The sequence below is a fragment of the Kryptolebias marmoratus genome, linkage group LG6, assembly GCF_001649575.2.
Source record: "Kryptolebias marmoratus isolate JLee-2015 linkage group LG6, ASM164957v2, whole genome shotgun sequence".
In the NCBI taxonomy this organism is placed as follows: Eukaryota; Metazoa; Chordata; class Actinopteri; order Cyprinodontiformes; family Rivulidae; genus Kryptolebias; species Kryptolebias marmoratus.
This window is the reverse complement of record NC_051435.1, coordinates 7534594-7558140: the sequence shown is the minus strand read 5'-3', so window position 1 is coordinate 7558140 and position 23547 is coordinate 7534594. Positions and strand designations below refer to the sequence as shown.

The window sequence follows — 23547 nt, the reverse complement described above, 5'->3', positions numbered from 1 at the left end:
CCCATACTCCCGTAGTTCCCCTCCACAGAATGCCTTGGGGAACACGGTTGCAAAGAGTTATTTAGAACCATGGTTTGTAACCGTAACATTAATTTGTAACCTGTGTCTGTGTTTTAAAGATTTATGTTGTCTCACGGAGGAGATTCACACCAGGCACCCACTCACACTGTGTAACACTGTGTAACACACTGTGGCAAGATGAATTCTCTCATGACTAATGATCTTGTGAATCTCTTTTGGTTCATTCAAGGTAGTAAATCACTTTGTTAAAGTTAAGTTTATTGTCTTTACATAGTGGAAAAAAACTGCTAAAGGTGAAGCCACCATTACAGATGAGGATTCAGACAGAGTAGACACACAAAGTTTTTGGAGTAAGAAAGAACCAATTCCTCTTTTGTAAAAAAAAAAAAAAATGCAGTTCACTATTCTAGAGTCTAGGTTAATCTGCTCTTCTTAAACAACAAATATAAATTAGAACCGAAAACAACATCCAGCAACACTGAACCTCACAACATCCGAAACAAACATATTTAAAAACAAACCAAAAAAAAATCCTGGATTGTTTTGATGGAGTTCATATCGTTCATCACCTTTCAATTCAGTTCAGTTCAACACAACTGTATTTATATAGATGATTCTCTATATAAATGATTCTCAGCTACCACCACACCAAATCTTTGCTCAATATCTTCCTGAGTTATAGACAGTTTTTGCTGACTGAGGTCAGTTAGCTGTGGTGGCCATCTTGAAACCTGTTCACTCCAAATGTTAATAATTTTCTTAATGTACATCCTGTGATTATTTTCTGAGTTTCATTAAATTACATCCGCTGGTTCATACAGTATTTTGCTAACACAACAGACAAATAACCAAAAACACTCACAGAGACATGGACAATTAGATTATCCTTTACATAGTCTTTTGAAATTTTGTTTATACCCTGAAAACACTAAAAAAAATCAGCTGAATTTCCAACTGCATTACAAACCTCTCCTTATGTAACCTGAAGGAGGGGGGGGGGATTGTGCACCGTTAACTTCAAGGTAAATAAAAGATCATCTTAAAATTGTATTTAATCCTCCTTAGAACATCCTGCAAACAGTCTGAGATTCATCCTTGTTAAACTTTTTCAAATGTCTCTTCACATAAGGATTAAACAAGGTATGGATTAAACGTTTGTTGCCCTTTCTACCTCTAAGCAAAGCTAATTACCTCCATATCTGCTCAGTGCACAGATATGAGGAATGAGCTGCTCATTCCTAGGAAGAAAACAGGAAAAAGAGAAAGATTTCATAAACATATGCCACAAAAGTGATAAACAGGCGCATCTTGTGGGACTATTAGACTCTCTGATATAGAACAGAATTCGCTGCTAATTAGGCAGCAGTATCAGTCATTGCACTTGCTTGAGTTGTCACTTGTTTGATTTGGATTTCACAGCCGCTCTCTGTAATTAAGCCCAACAGTTTATTTGGCTGTTGTCAGGCCTCTCTGGTGTCTTGGAGTTTGTAACACAGAGCTCGTGACCCACAGAGCGTTGGGAGTGACCTCCAGAATTAATGAAGTGTAATGATGATAGTCCCCAAAGTGGAGCCCATGTCACTTCAGTTTTGCTTCTGGTTTGAAAGAGGAGCACGCACAAAACCCACAAGCTTAACATTCGCACAGACATCACGCATTCAATAAACACGACTTTCCTTCAGCTGATTGCTTGTAGTCCCGTTGGTAACGTTGAACACGACTCTCAGGTGCTTCTGAAGCGCCTCACGTACATGACATTGACAAGCAGAGTGGGGAATATAGTCCAATGTTATCAAATTGAACAAATTTAAATCACACTGAATTGAACTCGGGCAGAATAAATGTTTGTATGTATTCTGTTGCAGACAGTCGTGCATTTGCTTCCTCAAATCTTATCGTCCCATAAAAATTGAACACTGAGAGATCAGATTGGATCTGACATGAGTCAAACTCAACCAGACACCTTGAAAGAAAACAGCGACGTGTCATTATGACTGTTGTGAACAAGAGCTCCTATATTGTGTTTGTGTGTTTCTCTTTCACTATCTCTTTATCAGCAATGAATCAGCGGAGTGTTAGGACATCGTTTAAGCTCTCACACAGCATCAATACTGGCTGTATTGATTTTTTTAAACAGTTAATGGAAGCCTTTAGGGTAGGAAAGCTAATTAAAATCATATGCAGGTCAAGCTCATTTAAAGACTCCCCATTAGTTTATGTTGAGCTTAACCACGCTCGACTGAAAAATCCATCCATGGGGCATCATAATTGACTCGCGCTTCTAATGGCTTTCCAGTTCTCCTTCATCCAAGAGAAAGATAGGGAGGTCCTCTGGCAGATTTCACGTCGCAGGTTTAATAACCCTCATACAGAATCATTAAAGACAATTGACGTGTGTCTCGTGTCCTCGGAATGTGGTGTCAGTGCCTGGAGAAAGTGTTTTCAAAGGCATGAAGCTCTTAGAAACAAACATTGTGAGAATGTCTGGGATTCTGGGTCTCACTGCTTCTTCAAATTAAACAAATTAAAACACATCTGCTCTCTTCGTTCACAATAAGATTCCAAAACTACTTGCAGATGACATTAAACCTAAAGGGATAGTTTGGATATTTTGAAGAAAGGTTATAAACAATTGATATCTTATGTTGTATATATGTAGACTTGTGGGTATTTTTTATTATTTACAGTTTAAAAAAAGGACTCAAAGATTAACAGCTTGGAACTTAAGTTCAGCAATCTGAATATGTCTCTGATCTCTCACCAGTAAGACACAACATCATACACTAGAATAGACATTCTCTTCACAAATAAGCGTTTTCATCACATGGGTAGACATTTTGACTTCAAGCAAGGTTTCTCTGCATCTGTCAGAGGGTTTCTGTGGGGTTTTGTAGTTTTTCCCGTTTCTTTATATTCTGATTGTTTTCTGTTTTATTATATCTTGTCACTTGTTCATTGCTTTTGTTATTAAGTTTCACTTTATTCAAGATTCATTTAGTTTTCCACTTTTCCACGGTTGTTTTTCCTCAGTGTTCCCTCGCTTCAGCTCATTGCTCACCTGTCCTTCGTCTGCTAATCAGCCCAGCTGCAGTCACTCAGTAATCACTCTTCCTGGCAATTTATACTCCTGCTTTTCTGTCAGTTACCTGCACTGGTTTGCCCACAGTTTCAGTGACCACTTTTCCAGCTCTGTATCCTGCTCCCAGTCGTTTGTTTTTGTTTATTACCTCTAGATATATTTTTGTTCTTTGCTGCCGCATCTGCCTTTTCCTTTACCAAAAGTTTTTAATTATTTAGTTGCATCTTGGGTCCTCAACAAACTACTAATTGCAACCTTGTGGCATTGACCTAACCATAACTTTGACTGTTATTCAAACTAATTCACACATGACTTTCTTTTGCGGTTTTTCAGGCCCCTATAGAAGCTTTTTGAATGACCTCAGGTTGAAAAAATAGTTTAATTTGGACACAAATGATGAGCTAACGGCTAGTCCAAACAGTGCTAGGAGCAAAGCAAATATCTGCACCTTTAAAACAACTCCAATGTGAGAAATGTTGTAGCTGTTCATGTGATTGCTTTATTGCAAACCTTTACATGACTGTTTAATTAGCATTACATGATTATTTACATCAGTTTTTTGAGATTTCTTTTTTTTTTGTGCAAACAGGAACAGCAGCAAGCTTTAACATTTCCTGTGCAGCCTAGGGCACTTACTGCAGGATTATCATATTATTTCTGCAAGAATAACTATGTTATGCGAAAATGACAGCAGTGTAAAGGTTTATAAAATGGTGTTCACTAGAACTGGTCTGAATTTTTTGCCATTGTTTGAAAATGGCAGAAATCCACTTTGGTCTTGACCCTACTCAGGCTAGCTATTTACTCATTAATCTGGTCAGGATTAAACTCTATTTCTCCAAACTGAGGCCGTTCAAAAAGCTATCTACAGCTAGTAAGATATTAATGTTCCATAACTTTTCCAAAGAAACACTTTCCAGAAGAGCAGAGCTATTTGTTTAACATTAAAATGGTCTAAAAAAATATAATTCGGCATTTATTAGACAACATATTCAGATGAAAATAACAGGCTTGCTGTAATCAAAAAATAAATTCTCTTGAGATCTAATAATGGTTGATCTAATCAAAATCGTTGGACAAAAATGTTGCTTTTGTGTAATTGTTATAATAAGGGGAATCAGTGATGAGTTCTGTTTTGACATCTTGGCACATTTCTGCTGGCAATTATTTAATTCCAGATGGACAATGGTGTCTCCAGCAAACATTGTTTAGTTTTTTTAATGCACATGCTCCTTTTATATTTGACCAAATTATGTCAGTCTCACTGTAGAAGGCACATGTGAATCTGTGAATTAGACGGGGATTAAACTTAGGCTGCATTTATTGTTTCCTATCAGGCACCAATATGCTAGCACCAGATGCCAGCGGATCTTGCTGGGTCTTAGTTTGACGGCGCCACAACATGACTCTCGCCACGAAGCGCATCACCCCGCCGCCACAGTTGCACCCAGCTGGCATGAGAAGCAGCGAAAGCTCCACACTGTCACAGCTTCAACAGAGTGGTTCATTAAACAGAGTTAGATCAGATAAAATCCCCCCGAGATGAATTTTCTCTGTCATTGCGAATAAACGGGGAGAGGATGGGAGGAGTGAGATGGTCGTCTGAGAGGTAATATGTAATAAAGACACATAATAGGATGTCAGAAGCTTTGACTTATTTTATTACCTTTAAAGCAAGAAATTATTTTCTACTTCAGCTGCTTAATGTCTTTTTTGGAAATAAAAAAAATGTGCCCATATGCATGCATGTAGGCATGCTGACACTCACACACACATACACACTCACACTTTGCCCTTTGAGCTTGATGATTATGCTAATATTATAAGCTGTTTCAAGTCACGCATGACATTATGTTGTTGGGGTTTTGGTTGCATTTCGGGCTACCTACCAAATTTTAAATGCCTATTAAGGTGGGAGTTATTAAGGAGAAGCCAAGCATTAAAACACATTTAATGTAAAAATGACTGCGGCTCCATTGTGCACTTACACTCCAATATTTCTTGGTTCATATTTCATCAGTCACCAAGTTTTCACTCGATTTAAATCACTTGAGATTCTTTGGCAGTTTAATTGATCACATATTTTAGTGTTTTGCAAGCATTTTAATTGTGACTGAGTCAGGATATTCAATATGTTTGTGTCATGAGCTGTAATTTGTATATCCCTTGAAACCTTAAAGTTAAATTTAAACTTTCACACACACTCTGTATGATGTATTTATCTTTGAATTGTGATATTATTTAAAATAGTTTAGATTCTAAATGAACGACACCTTGAGGAGCACTTTCTTGTTCTAAAACTGTGTTTTAGCCAAAATTCAAAGTCATGCAAAGGCCAAATACTAAAAGTTGATTTTAAATATATGACCTTGAAGTAAAGATGTAGTATTACTTTCAGGAATGCCAATCACTCCCTGCCTTTCATGCAGAATTTTAGGCTAAAATTATCTCATGTTGAGAAATGTTGGCCGTTTTGGTCAAACCTTGAAAACAATGTTGTGTGCAAATTCATGCAACATTATGACAAGTTAAGGTGTGAAGACTCTCAGTTACAACCACATCAAACTTTAGCTTTACAGTCATTTTGATGTTCGCTAAAACTGATTAGCTGTGGCAGCCATCTTGGATCGAGCTAACTCCAAAAGCTAATCAGTTGTAGTTGTATATCCTATGATTACTTTCTAGAAGTGTCATTAAAATCTGTCCAGTTGTTTGTGAGATATTTTTCTAAAAGTCAAACAGGGTTGACTCCAACAGTTACTACTAAAATTTTAAGCAAAGGTTTTGAAGACGCAGCCCAAAACATTTTGTCCACTTTGGTCTTTTGGCAACGGGCAACAATGAAGGCCCAACAGTTCTTCCTGAACAAAATGAGAAACCAACCAGGTGAAAGCTAATGTGTGCCTTAAACACCAACACTCTCCCAACTATCAAACACAGTTGTACAATTTTCCACACACTTGTTTTAGCAATGGCTGAAGATCCGCACCAGCTCCCCGCGACCCGGAAGGAGAAGTGGGTAAAGAAAATGGATGGATGTTTCAGCTATTTGTTTATTTAGTTTTTTTGTGCTGAATATAAAGGCAAATTTGAAAAATGGACTGTTAAAAAAAATGCAAAGAACAAAAGAGGAAAAGTGTGTTCAAATTTAACTTCTTCCATCCAGCCGGGGATTTCAGCATCTGGCAAGTTGTAAACCAACACAGCCCAAAACTCTCTCCTCATCTAATACCCAACCCCATCATTCTCTTCTCTAATAACACCCCAAACTCTAAATCTACGCACTAGATCCTTTAATTTTCTCCTAAACCTGAAACTCTCCGTCTCTAGAAGCTCATGTTCAGTCAACGTGAAATCTGCCGACAGCTTTGCCTGGCACAATTTTGTAAAATAAGTGGGGAAAAAAATAGATTGAGTGTTATATTTCTCCTTCAGTACACATGAGGAAAGCAGGTCTGTATTTGTATCAATATAATGAGTCAGCTCTGTTATATTAGATGATAGAATACACAATAATGACTTTCAGGCAGTTTCATCTGCTGACCTGCCTCTCCTGGGAGCTCAATGCAATTATTTACCCAGAAAAAATTGATAGAGCAAAGCCCGTGCAGTTCACTTTAAGAAAAAGAACATCTAGCTTGTTCAACTTAATTTCAGTTCAAACCAGACAGTCTCATGGGGGAAGGAAAAAAAAAAGCAATGCAGATGCTTTTCACACTGACATGAAAACGCTAGTTTGAAATAGAGCGATTGATCATTTACCTGGACGTGTCATAGTTATCACCAATAAGCAAAAACGAAGACAAGTCTCATCAGCCAACGGAGCTGCTGATGTACAGTATGATCTACCAAACGGACCACTCACTGGAGTCCTTCACAGTGAGACAGATTAATACTGGTTTTGTAAAGCTGTTTTCAGATTAATTAAATAACAAACCTTAGCATTCATTTGCACCAACAATGTGAGCATGCTTCTGTTTAGCAGTAATCAGGCTGATCATCGTGACTGAGCGTCTTATTTTTACATGCATGCTCAAAAAATTCCAAATCATTTTACTGCTTTGTAGTTATTTTTAATTTCAGAAGTTTGTAAGACTAGGCTGTCAGAAAGACTTGAAAGTGGAGAGGTGCAATTCATTAATCTGTTAATTAAATTCATTTTTGCTGCCGATCTTCTCTGATTTCATTCTCACACCTGTTTTAAGCTTAACTGGTGACATTTCCTGTGTGTCATTTGACATTTTTTTTTATCAACTTTGTCAAAAAAGTCATCATGTGAGAAACTGTGTCTGTTTGGTGTGTTTCCTAAATAGGTCCGTCTCTGGTGGGGGCTTTGAAGAAGGACTGGGCATCTCCGACCAGCATCGCTCTCTCCTGGCAGCAGCCTGAAGAAACGACACTTCCCGTCCTCGAATACGAGGTCAAATATTATGAGAAGGTAAATTATTGCACTGTGTGTGATTATAATGGCATTTAATGTCTGTTTGTTTAAAGACAAATCAATCACACTTTTAATGATTACGCTAGATTGCAAATGCTTGTACCCTTTACCCTAAATTGTTTCTTTTTGTTCACATTTAAATCAATTAAAAGATGAAACTCTTCCCAGGAGACACAAAGGTTAAAGATAAAATGATTCTTTCAGTGATTTAAGACATTATAATAAATTAAGCTTGTTTTGTTTACTTTTACCTGGGGATCAACAATAATCACCAAAGAAAATTTGAGCTCAAACGTGCATTTTTGTTTTTCTTTAGCATTGTAGAAGTAGATCTCTATAAATACCACTAAAAGAAGCTCTTACATGCAAATATCAGAATTGTATAAAGTAGTTTTTTTTCTGATTATGACCCATAAATCAGCAGATTTGAGCTTTTCCAGGCAGATGCCCAGCATTTTGAAAATTATAAACTTTAGTTTATAGTGGACTATGGGATTCCTGAACAGGTAAATGAAAACTAGTGTTTCACTGAAAAAGAAACTAAGATTAAACCAGTTCACTGTTCTGCAATGCAGCTTCGCCTTTAAGGTAGTTTCTCACTGGGCTGTGACAAGTCTTGTGAACAGGTGTAAACAAATATAAAACAATGTTTTGGCCACAAAGAACTATGTTTGCAGAAAAATACCAACTTGTTAAGCACTGAGGTGAATTCATCATGTTTGGAGCTGTGTTTTGAAGAAAGTGGCACAAGGAACATTTTGCTCGGAGAGGGAAAAATAAATAAAACATCAACAAAATAATGAAGCAAATTTGGCAGATTGTATAAAAACATCTGAAAAAGTTCTGTCTGTGCAAACGGAGTCATATTGTGCTGTAAAGCGAGACAGAGACACTTCGTAGTGTGAAGAGATATTCATCAATAAGAAAAGATAAAGGTTTGAACATAACCCTCACAGCTTATTGACAGAAACAATCCTAAAACAATAGATGAAGAGCTTAAAGCTATTTGTAAGAGGAATTAGTCGAATAACACAAGAGATGAAAGTCTTTAGCTCGCCACAAACCTTTTGTGTTTTTAGGAATTAGAAATACAAGGTGTTCAAACTGTGAAACATGGAAATAAAAAAAAACAAGATTTCTTACTTGAGATTTTAATAAAGTGTCTCATCTTCAACTTTATGAGGCTTTTTTTAACCAGGATGTCTTTTCCTCTGCTGTTCCCAGCAACAAGTTTTATACAGAACATCTGGTCATGTGTCTGTGTTAAAACGGTGATAAAATTATCTGTTCTCTGTCATTTGTGTTCCCCAAAGTGATCACTAGAACGTAGCTTGAAGGCAGTTCTTGTCACCGTTTGTGCAATCAACATCTGCCGTTGTGCTGCAGTGAATGTGACACTAATTTAAATTGATAGTTTACTGCAACTTTGATGAAGGTAAATTTAGTTTGTAAAAGATTCGATTTTGTTTAGAAGGACCAAATTTAACAAGATAAATAATCCCTGACAAGAATGTCTCTGCTCTTTGGTTTCAAATTTTATAAATATATATATTTGTAAAATGATTTTGCTTTCGACCCCAGTTTTTCCTACAGGATCACGAGCAGCTGAGCTACTCGTCAACACGCACCAAAGCTCCCAGTGTGATCGTGTCGGGTTTAAAACCTGCAGCGTGGTACGTGTTCAGCGTGCGCACCCGTACAGCAGGCGGATACAGCTCCTACTCACCAAAATATGAATACCAAACTACAGGAGACTGTAAGTACCCACTACAGCAGGCTTGGGTTTTATTGTTGTTGCTGTTATAAATGATGGACCCCTCTGAATTTCAAAATGTGACTTGGTCCAAGAATTGCTAAAGTTTTGAGTTGGCATTACAATCTGCATTAGGGTTCATGTCATTAGGTGATGAGTTTACACTGATAATGTTGTCTGTTTTTGATTATAGTTTCATTTGAATCTGAACTTCAAAGTGTTTTGCTTTATTCCAAGTAAGTCAGAGATTTGAGATGCTTGCTTCAAGCAGCGGTTCAGGATCAAATGCAGTTCCTGTAGCCTCGAGGAGCACCCTGGGCAGCCTGCATCAAGGGCACATCAGCTCATAATAAGCTTTGATGATGGTGATGGTGAAACCATCAACACAAACCGCCATGGAAAAATAAGCAACAAGTCAAATACTGTTGGGTTATAGCAAAGTAAAGCTTTTCAGTATAGTATTTTATAGCTGAATATTTAGTTTGCCAGCTCATAAAACTCTTGAGTTTTGCAAATTCCCATTAAGAGTGCGGGCGGTAGACCAGTGCCCTGTGCTGAGAAGCAGGATCGACTTACCCTGAGATTCTTTAAGAGATCTGGCTTAACTAACTAACAATGACAAACCATCGTTAGTGGTTCTACGAAGCTGGTTATGAAATCAGGAAGTCTGTCCGTTCATGTAAAACAGGCGGAGCTGCATCACAGATCCAGCCACAGTCACGAAGCTCAAAGAAAAACAAAAACAAAAAGAAAGCAAACACAAATGATTCATCTTCCTGCTGCGACATCATTAAAGCATGAGCAGATATAACCATAAGGCTACTATAAGTATTTTTTCATTAAATTAACACCCTGCAGGTGCCACCTTTTATTAGAACATAAATGTTTGAACCTTCTTCTGCTTTTATGCTGTTTTGGAAACACTTAGCACTAAATGAGGAGCAAAGATAAAAGCAGTTCAGTCCAGTGAGTGGGTTTATTTTAAATCATGTAAATTGTTGTCACCCAGTCTCTCTAATGCTGCATTAAACGTGTTACAGTTAACCTGTAATTTCAATAAGGCTTCCAAACATTAGATCAGATCTAAGAGGAAACTTTAACCTACAGACAGACAGTTTGGTGAGGATGATGTGCACAGACACTTGATCAGCAAGAAAGTCTCTTATACTTCAGAGGTATTTATTTAAAACAATTTGTAGGAACAAACTTCAGCCTAAACTTGACTCTTGTGTTTTATGCGATGTATGTATTCAGTTTTGCTGAGGTCTCTCTGAGATTTCTGGGAGATCCTTTTGTGCAGCAGTGGCTTTTTATTTTTTTTAAGAACATTAATCTGTTGAGAAGCAAAGCGTTGACACGTGTGATCTCTAATCTAAAACCCTAACCAGCTCCTAACCAGGTTAGGTTTCCAGCATAAGTTGCCGCAGTAACAGACCCAGTTAAAAAGTGTACCAGCTTCATGATCAGCAAGTCACTAATCCTGCTTCATGGTGCAGAGCACTGATCAGCTGCAGGAGTAAAACAAAGACACACACATGATGTACACTGAAGATAAACATGTCCCAGTGCATAAACAATATGTAGATTTTTATTAGCACACAATGATAATGAATACGATTTAATGAATAGTTGATCATATTTAATAACGTGGTAAAAAAATCATTTGTTTCATTATTGTTATTATAAACAGCTGAAACTCCTGCTGAGGTTGAAATGCAGCCAGAACATCAGCCATCTCTGCAGATTGAATTTGAATTATCTTAACCCCCATATCAGTTGCAGTTGCAATTGAAAAAAAATGAATATATTCACAGAGAAACTCTGATAATACTCCCTCGCCGTTTGGTGCATTTTGAATCAATGTTTTCTTTCTATGTTTTTGTCGGCGGTCGCTTTATTGCGTACTCATAAAATACAAAGGTCCAGCTGCCCTTTTATGCCGGGTCAGGTATTATTGAGAGGTGATTTGGCTTCACAGTAGCCCTCTCCCTTCCAAAGCTGCAGAGCTCGGCTTTATCTGCAGATCAGAGGCTGCTTGGCCAGGCCTTTGTACTGCCTGGACTTTTATCTGAAAGAGAAGCCAGATTTGGCCCCTGCCGCTCTCTCTTCCTCTGTCAGTCTGTCCATCCACCCGTCAGTCACTGTCGCCGCACTCGTTTTCTCCAGCCGCCTGTGTATCTGTCACTTCTGTCTCGGCCTTTTTCTCTTTTGTCTTTGTCTCACGCTTGTCATCTGTTTCCTCGTCCGACGCCTCTCCGCTTTTTTCTTTCTCAACACACACGCACGGACCTAGTTTCGGCAGTGTCAATCTAACACATCTGTTTAGATGTGAAAAGTGTGTTAAACTGAAAACCGTCATGTGTCATCAGGCGACCGTCACTTTCGCTCTCCCTGCCCCCTGAGTGGTGTGTAATTATTTTTATTAGGTAAAAGACACACACCCATTCTCGACGTCCCACTTCCACATGCTGTATATCAGCTTTACACTTACACACACACACACACACACACAAGCCTTATTCACTGGGCTCGCCACCATGCACCATGATCTCCAATTCATATTCATTAAGCATGAAATATAATAGAAATAAGTTTAGTAATAGCAATCATCTTTCAATTATCTGGGATTCGTTAGCCTTGTGACAAGACACAGAAAAGGGAAAATCATGAATATCAAATGGGCTCAGTTTCACCAAATGATCATGGACTAAATCACAATTTCATGAATGAATAAAATTAATTAAACTGCAGCAGGCATATGAATCATTCCAGCACGGAAGCTGACAGGGTTTTTTTGCACTACAAAGAGCTGATCAAACATCTCTCAATAATATCTGCCCATCAGAAGAACTTAGGCAGTTTATGTGTCACGCGTTGATTGGGTGGGTCATTCCAGATGATGTGAAATTTTAAAATAAAACATTTTTTCTTCTCCTGTCATCCTGCAACTCCCTGTAAACTCACTTTTTTGTGTTTCATCATCCTTATTGTTTCTTTATGTTCCTAACATTCCCTCCATTCTCCCATTCTTCTTTTTTTTCCTGTTTCTTTCACTTATATCCCCATTTTTTCTTTTTTTTTTTGGGGCCCAACTCTAAATCCTATCCATGTCAACCCAATTTATTTCCCACTGTCATCCACTGTCATCCATTCTCCCCACCTTTCAGCTTCAGACATCGCTTCTGACCAAGGCCATGTGTTGGTCATCGTCACAGCAGCAGTCGGTGGCTTTACTCTTCTCGTCATCCTCACCCTCTTCCTCCTCATCACTGGAAGGTAAGACAAATTAAGTCGTTTTTTACCCTGCTTAATAAACCTTCATCTGTGTGAGCTTGTTTAGGTTTGGATAAATGTTTTGCCAAATATTAGCCTAAAACTATTGGTTAAAAGTCATCCAGTGTTGTCTTTTTACTAATTTTGTCTTTGCTGCACAATGTGCTGCTACCAAATGCCGTAGCACACTGTTCCTAATTGAGCTTTGGGTTTTGTCGTAATTTTTGTAAAGGATTTTCCAAAGCTGCAGAAGGAAATGCAAACCAAAGAATAGTAATAAAGAGACTTCAGTTCTTATGTTTTGGTGTCCTTAACAAGATGGTTACCAAAAGGGGAATGTATATTTTGGAGGCACTAAGTTATGATTGATGGTTTTTTTTTAGATGTGCAGTTATACCACTGATGAATTTAAATGTAGCTGTAAGCATAATATTTCATTGTTTACAATGAAATAAATAAATAAATAATTATAAATATATAAATAAATATTATTATTATATTATATTATTATATTTCATTGTTTACAATGAAATATTTGTTGAATAGCTCCTGTGGGACACAAGCAAAGCCTTACATTACATTCCTCCTCGGCAACTAATGCTATAAACTCGACAGAACAAAGGAATCTCAACAAAGTGTAGGATGGTGTGAGGTTTGCACACATTTTTTTTTAAAGTATATGTGTGGGAAGGTGTGTTGCTGTGTTTCTGTGTAGAAGCTGAAAATAATTCTCATACTCAATCCTGCAGCCAAACTCAAACTGTCATGTCAAAGAGACTTAATATCGTTGCTGTTTTATTGCATTACATCAGATTCGCTGCTTTTGATCCATCTAACCTAAAGACGGCACAATATACTTTTTATAGTAGAAGACTCGTAGGCTTGTAAATACTTAGAGGGGGAAAAAAGAAGAAACTTAACTCTGCCCCGACCCGCACAACAAAAGCACTTATAAACTCATGCACACTCACCCAGTCTGGTTTTTCGATGTCAAAATGTGCGATGCTGTGCATCTCTGCAAAGGAGAAATCAACATTTCACACATTTAATTTTGGAAGTGTGAACATGAGGAGGTTTAGTGACTAAATAATGTGCTACTTTACTGTGATCGTACAGAAAATGGACTTGAACACCATCAGCAAAAATTCACACAGTATGACTTGTAAGGATGTATATTTTTTAGAATCTTAAGTAGTTTATCTGTAGAAAATAAATTATTAAAAATCATGAAATGATGAGGAAAATACATATACCAATGTAATTATATTAAGGCAATAAATTTAAATTTAATGTTCCAACAAATAATACAGTAGCTCATACTGTGCTGAGATCTTGTGAAGCTAATTAATCTTTAAAATTAAATTTAAAAATCACAATGGAAGATGCTAGTACGGTCCATTTAATATAAATACATTGAGAAACAGATCATACTGTCAACACAGGTGTTTGTGACAGGCCCAGCAGAGGAATGTATTTCACAAAACAAATTTAGGTCAATATCTGTAAAACCAGCAGAGCTGTAGCCATGTTTGAGTTTTCAGTCAGTGAGCCATGTTGGTGGCCATTTTGCATTGGGTCGACTCCAAAGGTTAATCAGTTGTAAATCTACTGAGTTTCATGAAAAGTTTCATTCAAATTTCCTACACTACACACACAGACGAAGGCAAATACATTATCGTCCCTTCGGCAGAGGGCAATAAAAATATTTTACTTTTAGAGGCATTTTTGATGTGTTTGATGAAGGGTAAAAACCGTATCTTTATAAATGTTTGATAGTTTATCACCATATTTCCTGTTTTGCTTTTTTTAAAAGAAGATATATCATCTCTGTTACCTATAAGTCCCAAATTTAAACCCATATAAAGAATGTGATGTCCACAATAAGCTCTAAAGAAGGAATAAAAGAAGCTTTGTTACTCAGACTTACAAAAAGCTTCTACTCCATAATTTCGCCAAACAGCTCAAATTATTGGGCTGCTGAACTCATTACTGCCCTTATAATAATGCAGAACATTTTTTACCAGACACTAAATCAGGGCAATAATATTCCAGCGAAAATCATATAAGACACTCGTTTCCATTTTCTCTGAAGAAAAAAAAAAAATTTAGAGACACGTCAATCAACCCTTTGAAGAGATCTAATCATGCAAAGTAAGTGAAAACACCTGCGAAGGCGAGGAACAGATTTCTGTTCTCTCCATCTATGGAACATGTTCCAAAAGTAGAAAGACTAGCAACACTAGCAAATGTGAATATTTAACACGATGAGACAAATTGTAATATTGCTCATATAATCTTAAAAAACCTACCCTTTATTATAAAACATACTTTGTTTTTTTCCTAAATTATTGTATGAAGCAGCAGAGATGATCTTCAGTCGTTGCTATTTTCAATTTTTAAGGCAACCCAATTATGTACATGTAAAGTGTCTACATGCCTCATTTCAGCTTTTTATTTTTATTTTGGACAAATCAATGACCAGTAGTTTTGGGCTAATGACTAAATTACTTGATTAAGAGATTGGGAAAACAACAAGGCGTTGAGTTTATCATCATAAGCCATTTTCGGCTTCTGTGACTTGATTTAATCAGTTCAGAAATGTACATACAACACACAGGTTTTAGTTAGCTTTGGTTGACAGAATTTTGTGAGTTACTGATTCACATCAATAGGTCATATTTTGGCTAAGCAGAAAAAAATCACTTTTGGAGGCAAATTTCCAAACCACCCCGACAGTAAATAATAATTATTAAAAAGCTGATCCTAATCTTCAGTTTTAAAGTGCACTCCAGCAGATTAAATCATAAACACGGGTGGCTGCTGAGGTGGGTACAGTGTGGGTGGAGATAGACAACAAAATAATGTGCAGTTTTGCAAACCATTCCCACAAAAACTGGTCATTCAAAACGTAACCACACAACGGTCACTTGGTCGCAAACACTTTAAGTGAGACTGCAACAAAAAAAATTGCCTATTTTCTTGAAATTTTGAGTCGCCTGTTAGTCTTCAGCCGTCACAGCGCAGTGAGATTGTGCCCTAAGGAAGCAGCCAATACTCTGACTGCAGCATTTAGAAGAGCCTGCAAAGTTTAGGGAACTAATTGGACATCCAGTCAGAACTGTCTCCCAGTCTAACTGTGAGAAACCTCAGAGTCGTATTTGTTTCAGCACTTTCATGTGTTGATTGCCTCAAGTGAGCTGTGAATTTCACAAATATATATATATTTTTCTATCAGACTAGGTGCCATATTACAGCTGGATTGTTCAAATGTTAAAGAATTTTACAATTTTGCAGTTTTACAGCTAGGATTGAAACATTTCTTATGTTTGAGGTTTGCTCTCGGTGTGTGCTGGATGGTCTGTGTTCACACTTTGCTAAAAAGCTTGCTCACCGTGGTGCGATAGTTTAAAGCAAGCCCTTCAGGCCTTTTGCATTGTACCACAAGAAGGACCTTTTTTTTTACCTGAATCCATCTAAAAGCTGCAGCAGTAGTTAGAGTGTTGTTTGACTCGCTCACAATCTCTCATAGCCGCGATGCTTTTGCCCTGTGTGGGAGGGACTTTCAGTCGTTTTCAGTTTTGAAAATGCTCCAAATATAGTTGAGCTGCCGGAGACAGATGAGAGCTTTCAGTCATATGGCTCTCAGAGATGTAAGGTTTTTCAGCACAAGTTGGGCTGGAGGAGAACTTGTGTAAGAAGTGTTTAACACCTGGCAGCCCTAAAGTTCTTTATAAATGTGCAGCTAAGTTTGCATCTATTTGTGTAAAATTTAAAGAGTGTGAGGTCAAATGTGTCACAGCTGTACAGATGAATCCGGGGTGAGGAGTGTTATGCAACGTGTTCAGTTAACTTTGAATTGTCTCTCAATCTCTGCAAAGTTTCTTTTTCTTTTCTTCGTGTCTTCTTTAATAGACCTTTCTTTTGTGGCCTTGGTTGCTGCAGAAGCTGTGAAAGTTGTGAATTGGTGCTTTGATCAGACCACCGAGACATGTTGTGTTACTGAATTGTGTGGGCTTCTACAGACCCTGTGAATATGCACGGCAACAACGATCCAAAGGCCGAGGAACAGTGAAAGATGCCGAGGTCTTTGTGTGTGTGATAGCTGTCTGTGTGTGCCTGAGTGTGTGGCATCTTTGCAGAATGAAAGCCAGTGAGACAGAGGAAAAAGGCGGATAAAGGGGATCAGAGGAGAGGACTGGAAAAGACTGATAAAGGCACATGCCACCAATTCTTTAATGAACAGCTTGACCCCATCAGCAGAGGTCAACAGTTGCTTTCCAAATCCCCTTCTTGTTCTCTCTGCCGGTGGTACCCACCATGTTATCAGATCTGTCTATCAGTGTCCAGGATCCCACAGACTTCACTTAGCCAAAACCCAATCTGGCAACCTGCGGCCTGTGGCCCTCTGACACTTGCTCTAATATGGCAACCCGGATTATGTTAAGTCCTCAAAGAGAAGGCAGCTCACATCTGATCACACAAACACACACACACACACAAAGAGTCAATGCAAGCAAGCGTTAAGAGACACTTTCTCCTCCTGTACAGAAAGTGCATTTGAACTTTTTTCAGTTGTACCCTTGCTGTTTTCAGTGCCACATAAGCAGGGGAGTATTTGTGTTGATTAGTCCTGAGGCAGCACTCTTGCCTCACATTGTTTCGAGCAATTTTAAGAAAATGCATTCCTGCATAATTTGAGATGTTGCCGATCAAACGTGGGCAGTCAAAAAAACCTGAAGATGGAAAAACACATAAAAGCTCTCTAAGAAAAAGGTCTTGTTTCCTAATCTTGCACTACTCAATAGTTATAGCCCGCTGTCAAAGGCGAAAGGGCAGTTATGTTTTTGTGTGCATGATCTGTTTTTTTTTTTTTTTTTTTTGTATTAGTGAAATTTCTCTTGAATCACTTGATGGTTTTTAATGAAACTCTCAAAGTAATCACTGGATGTACCTCTATAAGTGATTAACTTTTGGAATTACCCCAATTCAAGAAGGCCACCACAGCTAATTGACATTAGCCAATGCAGAAAATGGCTCCAACTTAGTCAGATTTACGGGTGTTGAGTTAAATTTTGGGTGGTAGTAGCTTAGAAACTAGTATATACTGCTGATGATAAAAATTCTGCAAACAACAAGTAATCTGATCTTTTTTATGCAGATTTTTCAGCTCCAAGTCACATAAACCTGAAACCATTTGTAATCATTTTATGAGCTCCGCTCTTGTAGTTGTGTGGTGAAGGATGCTTTGGTTTGAGTTAAGGTGTCTTGAGCAGTCTGGGTATTTCTAATTGTGAAAGGAGTTGTGTTAGTTTCCAAAAGCTGCAAACTTGAGGCTGGTATCAAAGAAGAAAGGCTTGATGCGATTTCCCATTCGAGCTTAGGATCCCCCAGCATCCACAAATAAGCCTGCACTCAGAAAGTGAAGATTTCTTGTGACATGAAAGAGAAGTATTGACATGTTTGATATAGGAGGCCATTGAGGGTTGTGTATAAGTCATAAGAGGACTTTTATGCTAGACTTTACAGGAATCCATAGCAGACAGATTAACACAGGAGAAATATCGTCCCTTATGGCAGTTCCAGCCAGAACACCTGCAGCAGCATGTTAGATGAGCTGAAATATTTTTTTAAAACTTATTGTCCACCCTGCTAGAATGGGATCACAGTTGGTCAGCCTGGATGGGGCAGAGGCGTGAACTAGTAATGGGACAGAATCCTCCAATGGTTTGGTGATATTACAAAGATAAAAGATGGACACTTAAATTGTTTATTGTGAGAATTAGAAGAAAATCCTTGTTCTCAAAAACCTCTTCCAGACTAAGTGAGAGGCTACACAATTTGTTACTAAGGTTCAGTGATGACAACTTCCATCTTGTTTCAATTTATGTATCAAATCCAGCACTGAGATCTAACAGGACAAATATTGACACATGACCGTAAAAATACATTTAGTAACTTTCATCAGTGCTGTTTCTGTGCTACGATGAGCTCTAAACCCTGACTGAAACTCCTAAAACAAGTTATTTCTGTCCAAATGTTCATATAATTGATTTGCAATAATTTTCTCAAGAATTTTTGAAATTAATGGCTGATTAGATATGGGTCAATTATTGACTAGCGCTCCTCGGATGGAGATCAAGTTTCTTACATAAAGGTTTAATTACAACAAACCTAATGGTATGAGGTACATATCCACTTACTAAAGACAGATTGATCAGATCCAAAACAGAAGTGCTAATTAAAGGAAACCCTTAATTGAACAGACTGGTTTGGATGGGTTAAATAAGCTGTTATTTATCCTATCTCAGAGAGCTCAAGAAGACAAAAACAGTCCAAACACAAGTCAGTGATGCTTCTAATGACACTTCTAAAGCTGCTTCATTTGATAGTGAACTAATGGCAATAGTAGGACTGGTGGAATTTTTCTCTAACAACATATATATATATATATATATATATATATATATATATATATATATATATATATATATATATATATATATATATATATATATATATACAGACAGTTACAAAGTTTTGGCTGGATTCAGAAGCTGGAGATTACAGCTCATTTATTATTTTGTCATGAAGAGACACTTTGAGCTTCAGTAACTAAGTAGCTTCTTCATGGTTCATTACTAAAAACAGCTTGGTGTCATCAGCATAGAAATAAAGATCTATGTCATGACTCTTGCTGAAATAGTAATGTGTAATATTAAACGTATTGTTAACATTTAATGTTAGTGAAATTTAAAACTTAACCAGAGCCCAGACAGCAGAAAAAACATGCCCAGGAGTTATAGTCCTTTTGGGCACTGCTGACCCTTGTCTCTAAACTCAACTCCAGGAGGGAAGCAGCATTTCCCATCTGGATCTGAGTGGTGTGAAGACGCAGGGCTGTGAGAGGAGGCCGGGCTGTCTGCAGCAGTGACAGTGAAGACAAGACTGTCCACTGAAGTGCCAGTGTCACAGTGGGAGCTGTCTGTTTCTGTTTCTGGCCTGTCTCTGTTGGGCGTTTGGGTCAACCCACTGGGCTCTCCTCCTCTACTTGGCTGCCATTCATTTCAAGGATGTCTTTGGTGATTTGCCATGTTGTTCTCTCTGCCAACAAGTCCTGCAGAACACCTAAAATGATTCAATCCTTTAACAAGTACTGACTGTTTGAAAAGTTTTAGTTTTATTCCCATCGCTAAAAAACATAAATCATTTGCATTACAAAAAACCTGAAATCAGATTACTAACGCTACATTTTTGAGCTCTTTTTGAGCCTCTCTATGTGTTTAGTAAGATATCAGTCTGGTGTTTGAATATCCATCAAGTAAAAGTCAAACTGTACCTGCTGTAAGAAATAAGCTGGTGGGTTAAAAGATGAAATATGAGAAAATGTATCTGGAGATCCACTTGTGGGAGTGAGAGATCCTCATGCACATAGTCATTAATTAAGCCCTCTACTTAGAAAATACTTCTTAAAATTCATCAGTGATACAGCCTCTGAGAGAACTCAAAGCACCTTTCACTCTTTATATTATAATTTTCCATCTCAGCACCTTCATACAGCAGAGCCACCTCCACTTCTTACACATTCTAATACTTCAGTCGAGCTGCAATGTTCAAATGAAGGCATTATACAACATCTAGATGACAGGGAGCCAGGTTTGAATAACAATAAGCTTTTTTTTATGGAGCTAAGTGTTGAGCAAAGCAGACAAATCCTCTCAACTTTTCCAAATACCTAGTTGTTTGTCCCTGTCATCCTATAAGTGCTTTTGAAATAACATATAGGAGCACTTCCTGTTTGAAAAAGCAAAACAGAGACCTGAGAAGGAGCTTGGCGGAATAATTCGCCCACCTTTCACACAGGAGACCTGAGTCTGACTCCTGCGCTTTAACATTCCGATTCCACACCCGAGTTTCATTTCTGGACTTTAGTTTTGCTTTCACTTGCAATTTTGTAAAGCCACAAAATATATTTTACTTTTTTTTTTCCTTTGAAAAAGCAGCCCTGCTGAGCCCAACAATGGCAGACATCAGTTGTCTGTGTTGGTTTTTAATTTTAAAAAAAGCATATTTGAAACAAGGGGAAGATGAATTAAAGTTCTGAATATTCAAATAAATCAAACCATCTAATTATCGCCCTCTGCCAAAAGGCGATCATGTTTTTGCCTCTGTCTGTGTGCATGTGTTTGTGTGTCTGTCTGTTAGCAAATTATCTCATGAACCACTGGACAAATTTTATAGAAACTTGCAGAAAGTAATCATTGGTTGTACATCCACAACAATTCAAGATGACCGCCGCAGCTATTCAACATTAGCCAACAAAAAGATTTCTATAAATGTTGAGCTAAAACTTGATGTGGTAGTAGCTGAGAGTCATTCACAACACATCCTCATGACATCTTTCAGTACTGCATGAGATCACACACAGCATAATTTTCCTAGTTTCACCAAAAGGAAAACATTAATTTTTGGCAAAAGAATTTCATAAAATCTGTGAAAAACTTGTTTATTTTATTGTATTTTGCAGGTCAAATTGCAGGAGAAGAACGCCACACATAAAAAAAGATTAGGAAAAAATGCATGAAAATATATCTAAGGTCAGCAGGAAAATGTTGATTTTTTTTTTTCTACAAAAGCACCTCTGAGTTTTGTTTTTGACTTTTTGGTGAGGAAGTGTTGTGGCTGTGAGTTTAATTCCTCATTTCCAAACACAGCCCTTTGCTTCAGATGTGTCTGATACGGTAGTTTGTATTTTCTTCTATTTTCATTTTATTTTTTCCAGACAAACAACCAAGAACTTATTTGAATCACGTCTTCCGTAGTCTTTTGCAGATGTTGTCATCTAATCTCTCGGCTTTTCTGACTTTGGTGGCAGCAGCTTTTTATTTGTCTCTGGCTGTTTCGCAGTCTGTCGGTGCCCAGATAAACACCCTGAACTCTCACACAGAGGAGAACAGGACAGCTTTTACATGATTATGTTTTATTTCTGTGAATATGTGCTTGGAAAACACGTCAGTAAATCAGTTTTTTTCTTTAAGGTGAGGATTCAGCATCAAGGTGTTCCTTTGAGTCATTTCTAAAGGAATGTTGAAACTGTCTGTTCAGTAGATTTTGATTAATTGCAGCTCTGTCCCTTTGTTACAGAAATAAGTCTTAACTAAATTGGAGCGATTTTTCTTTAAATGAGAAGCTGCAGCGATCAGTGTTTTATCCTAATTCAGTTCTTAATGGTATAAACTGTCTCAGGTGTTGGATCCAGTTCTGTGTTTTTATCAGAACAGTTGTGATATGAAGAGGTGAAAACCTAGTTTAATTGCCTTTAAGATATTAATGATGCTCCTTTACTCTGGCTGCCAGATTCATATCAAGCTTTCTTGTCCTTCTTGGATTTTTGCCTCCAAAAGGCAAAAAGTTGTAGATGTTCATCCAGTAATTACATTCTGAGAGTTTCACTAAAATCTGTCCAGTTGATCATGACATACATGAAATACAGTTATAACCATTTGCTTGTGTTTTTAAGGTCAATTGTCTGCAACAGCCATCTTGAATCAGGTTGTCTTCAAAAGTTAATTAGTTATAGATGTGGTTACTTTATGCAGGTTTCAGTTAAAGTTATCATGTGGTGAAGGTTATATTTTGAGTCTTTTGAAGGCAGGTGATTAAAAAAAAAAAAAAACATCTAAAAGTTTTTATTGCAAATCTTTTAGTTTGACCTCTTTCATAGAAAAAAAACTATTCCACAAACAGAAACACCAGCTATGCATGTGGAAGCTTCAGAAACAACTCATGTCGAATGTGCACAGATGCTTTAATTTGGTCCGGTTCATGCATCAGATAACAGGATGATGGCTGTTTTCAGCATCATCCACAGAAATACAAAATACTGACAACAGCACTGTCTAATGTGGGGCTTCTTTTAAAGCTCCAGGACTGTTTTAAACTATAATGAAGGAAGTAAGTGCTGCTCTGTTTATAATAGTTTTACTTTATCCTTTAACATATCACAGAATGACACTTTAATGGTGTTATTATGGAAGTAAAATAAGGAGCAAGTGCACATTTTTGTAGTTTCCTGTTCATTTAAAGTGTCTTGAAAGCAATGTACCATTATCTTAAAATTAATACTTGTGTACAAAATGGTTGCTGCTTGGTTCAAGAGTACCATAAAAAATATTTTTATTTTTTTATAATTCCAGGCTGCTTCTGTAATTATCCAGGGTGAATAGTTCCTTTGAGACAGGAAAGGCAGGAGAGAAAAAAAATCTCTTTTTCCACGTCTGACAGCTTTTAATTTTGTCATTCCATCTTGTGTGTTTTTTCAGATGTCAGTGGTATTTTAAGGCCAAGATGACCTCGGAGGACAAAAGACGGACAAATTATCAGAATGGACACGGTAAAATAATGAACCTAATTATTTATTATACTAGTTATACTGCCGTTTTCGTTTGTTTGTTTTTGCTGTTTTCTTTGTTTACATACGTGTTTTGCGATGAAACCCTTAACCCTTCATGTGCATCGAAAGGTTCAGCTCATTTAGGAGATGGACGCTTTGACTTTTGGTTTTTGTAATTTTTTTTTTTTTGTCAAACTTTATTTACAAGTATTCTCCCTGTAGAAAAAAACATTGTTCTCTTTAAAATCTGCTTCAGCTTGTTTGTTTAAATTTGGTCTTCCCATGTTGCTTTTAGCTTTTAGCTACCATTCTGCTACTTTTTGTTTGGGTTTTGCTAGCATTTTGCTTCCTATAGCTTTTAGCCAGTGTTTTGCTACTTTTAGCTTTTTAGCTAATCATTCAGCACTCAGCAGGTTGTTGTTGTTGTTGTTTTGGAAGCCACTTGCTGTAAGCAAGGAGTGGGGAATGAAGGCAGAGGTGTTCAGCGAGTCGCTGGTAGCAGTTAGCCACCTGCTCCTTTCTTTCCTTTCAGTGTGCCTGAAGTATGGGATCATTTCCCATGTGTTCCTGGCTCTTTGCCTGTTTTGTTC

The 23547-nt window shown here is 37.5% G+C and overlaps 1 protein-coding gene across 2 annotated transcripts in view; it reads left to right on the top strand.

Moving 5' to 3' along the window:
• The window catches only part of epha6 (eph receptor A6), a 153811-nt gene that overhangs the window by 114449 nt on the left and 15815 nt on the right, over nt 1–23547 (top strand). For both annotated transcript variants that reach the window (XM_025007567.2, XM_017423868.3), the window contains 4 exons: nt 7414–7538; nt 9123–9297; nt 12462–12570; nt 22887–22957. In XM_025007567.2, coding sequence (XP_024863335.1) covers nt 7414–7538; nt 9123–9297; nt 12462–12570; nt 22887–22957 — 480 coding nt within the window. The remainder of the gene's footprint in view (nt 1–7413; nt 7539–9122; nt 9298–12461; nt 12571–22886; nt 22958–23547) is intronic.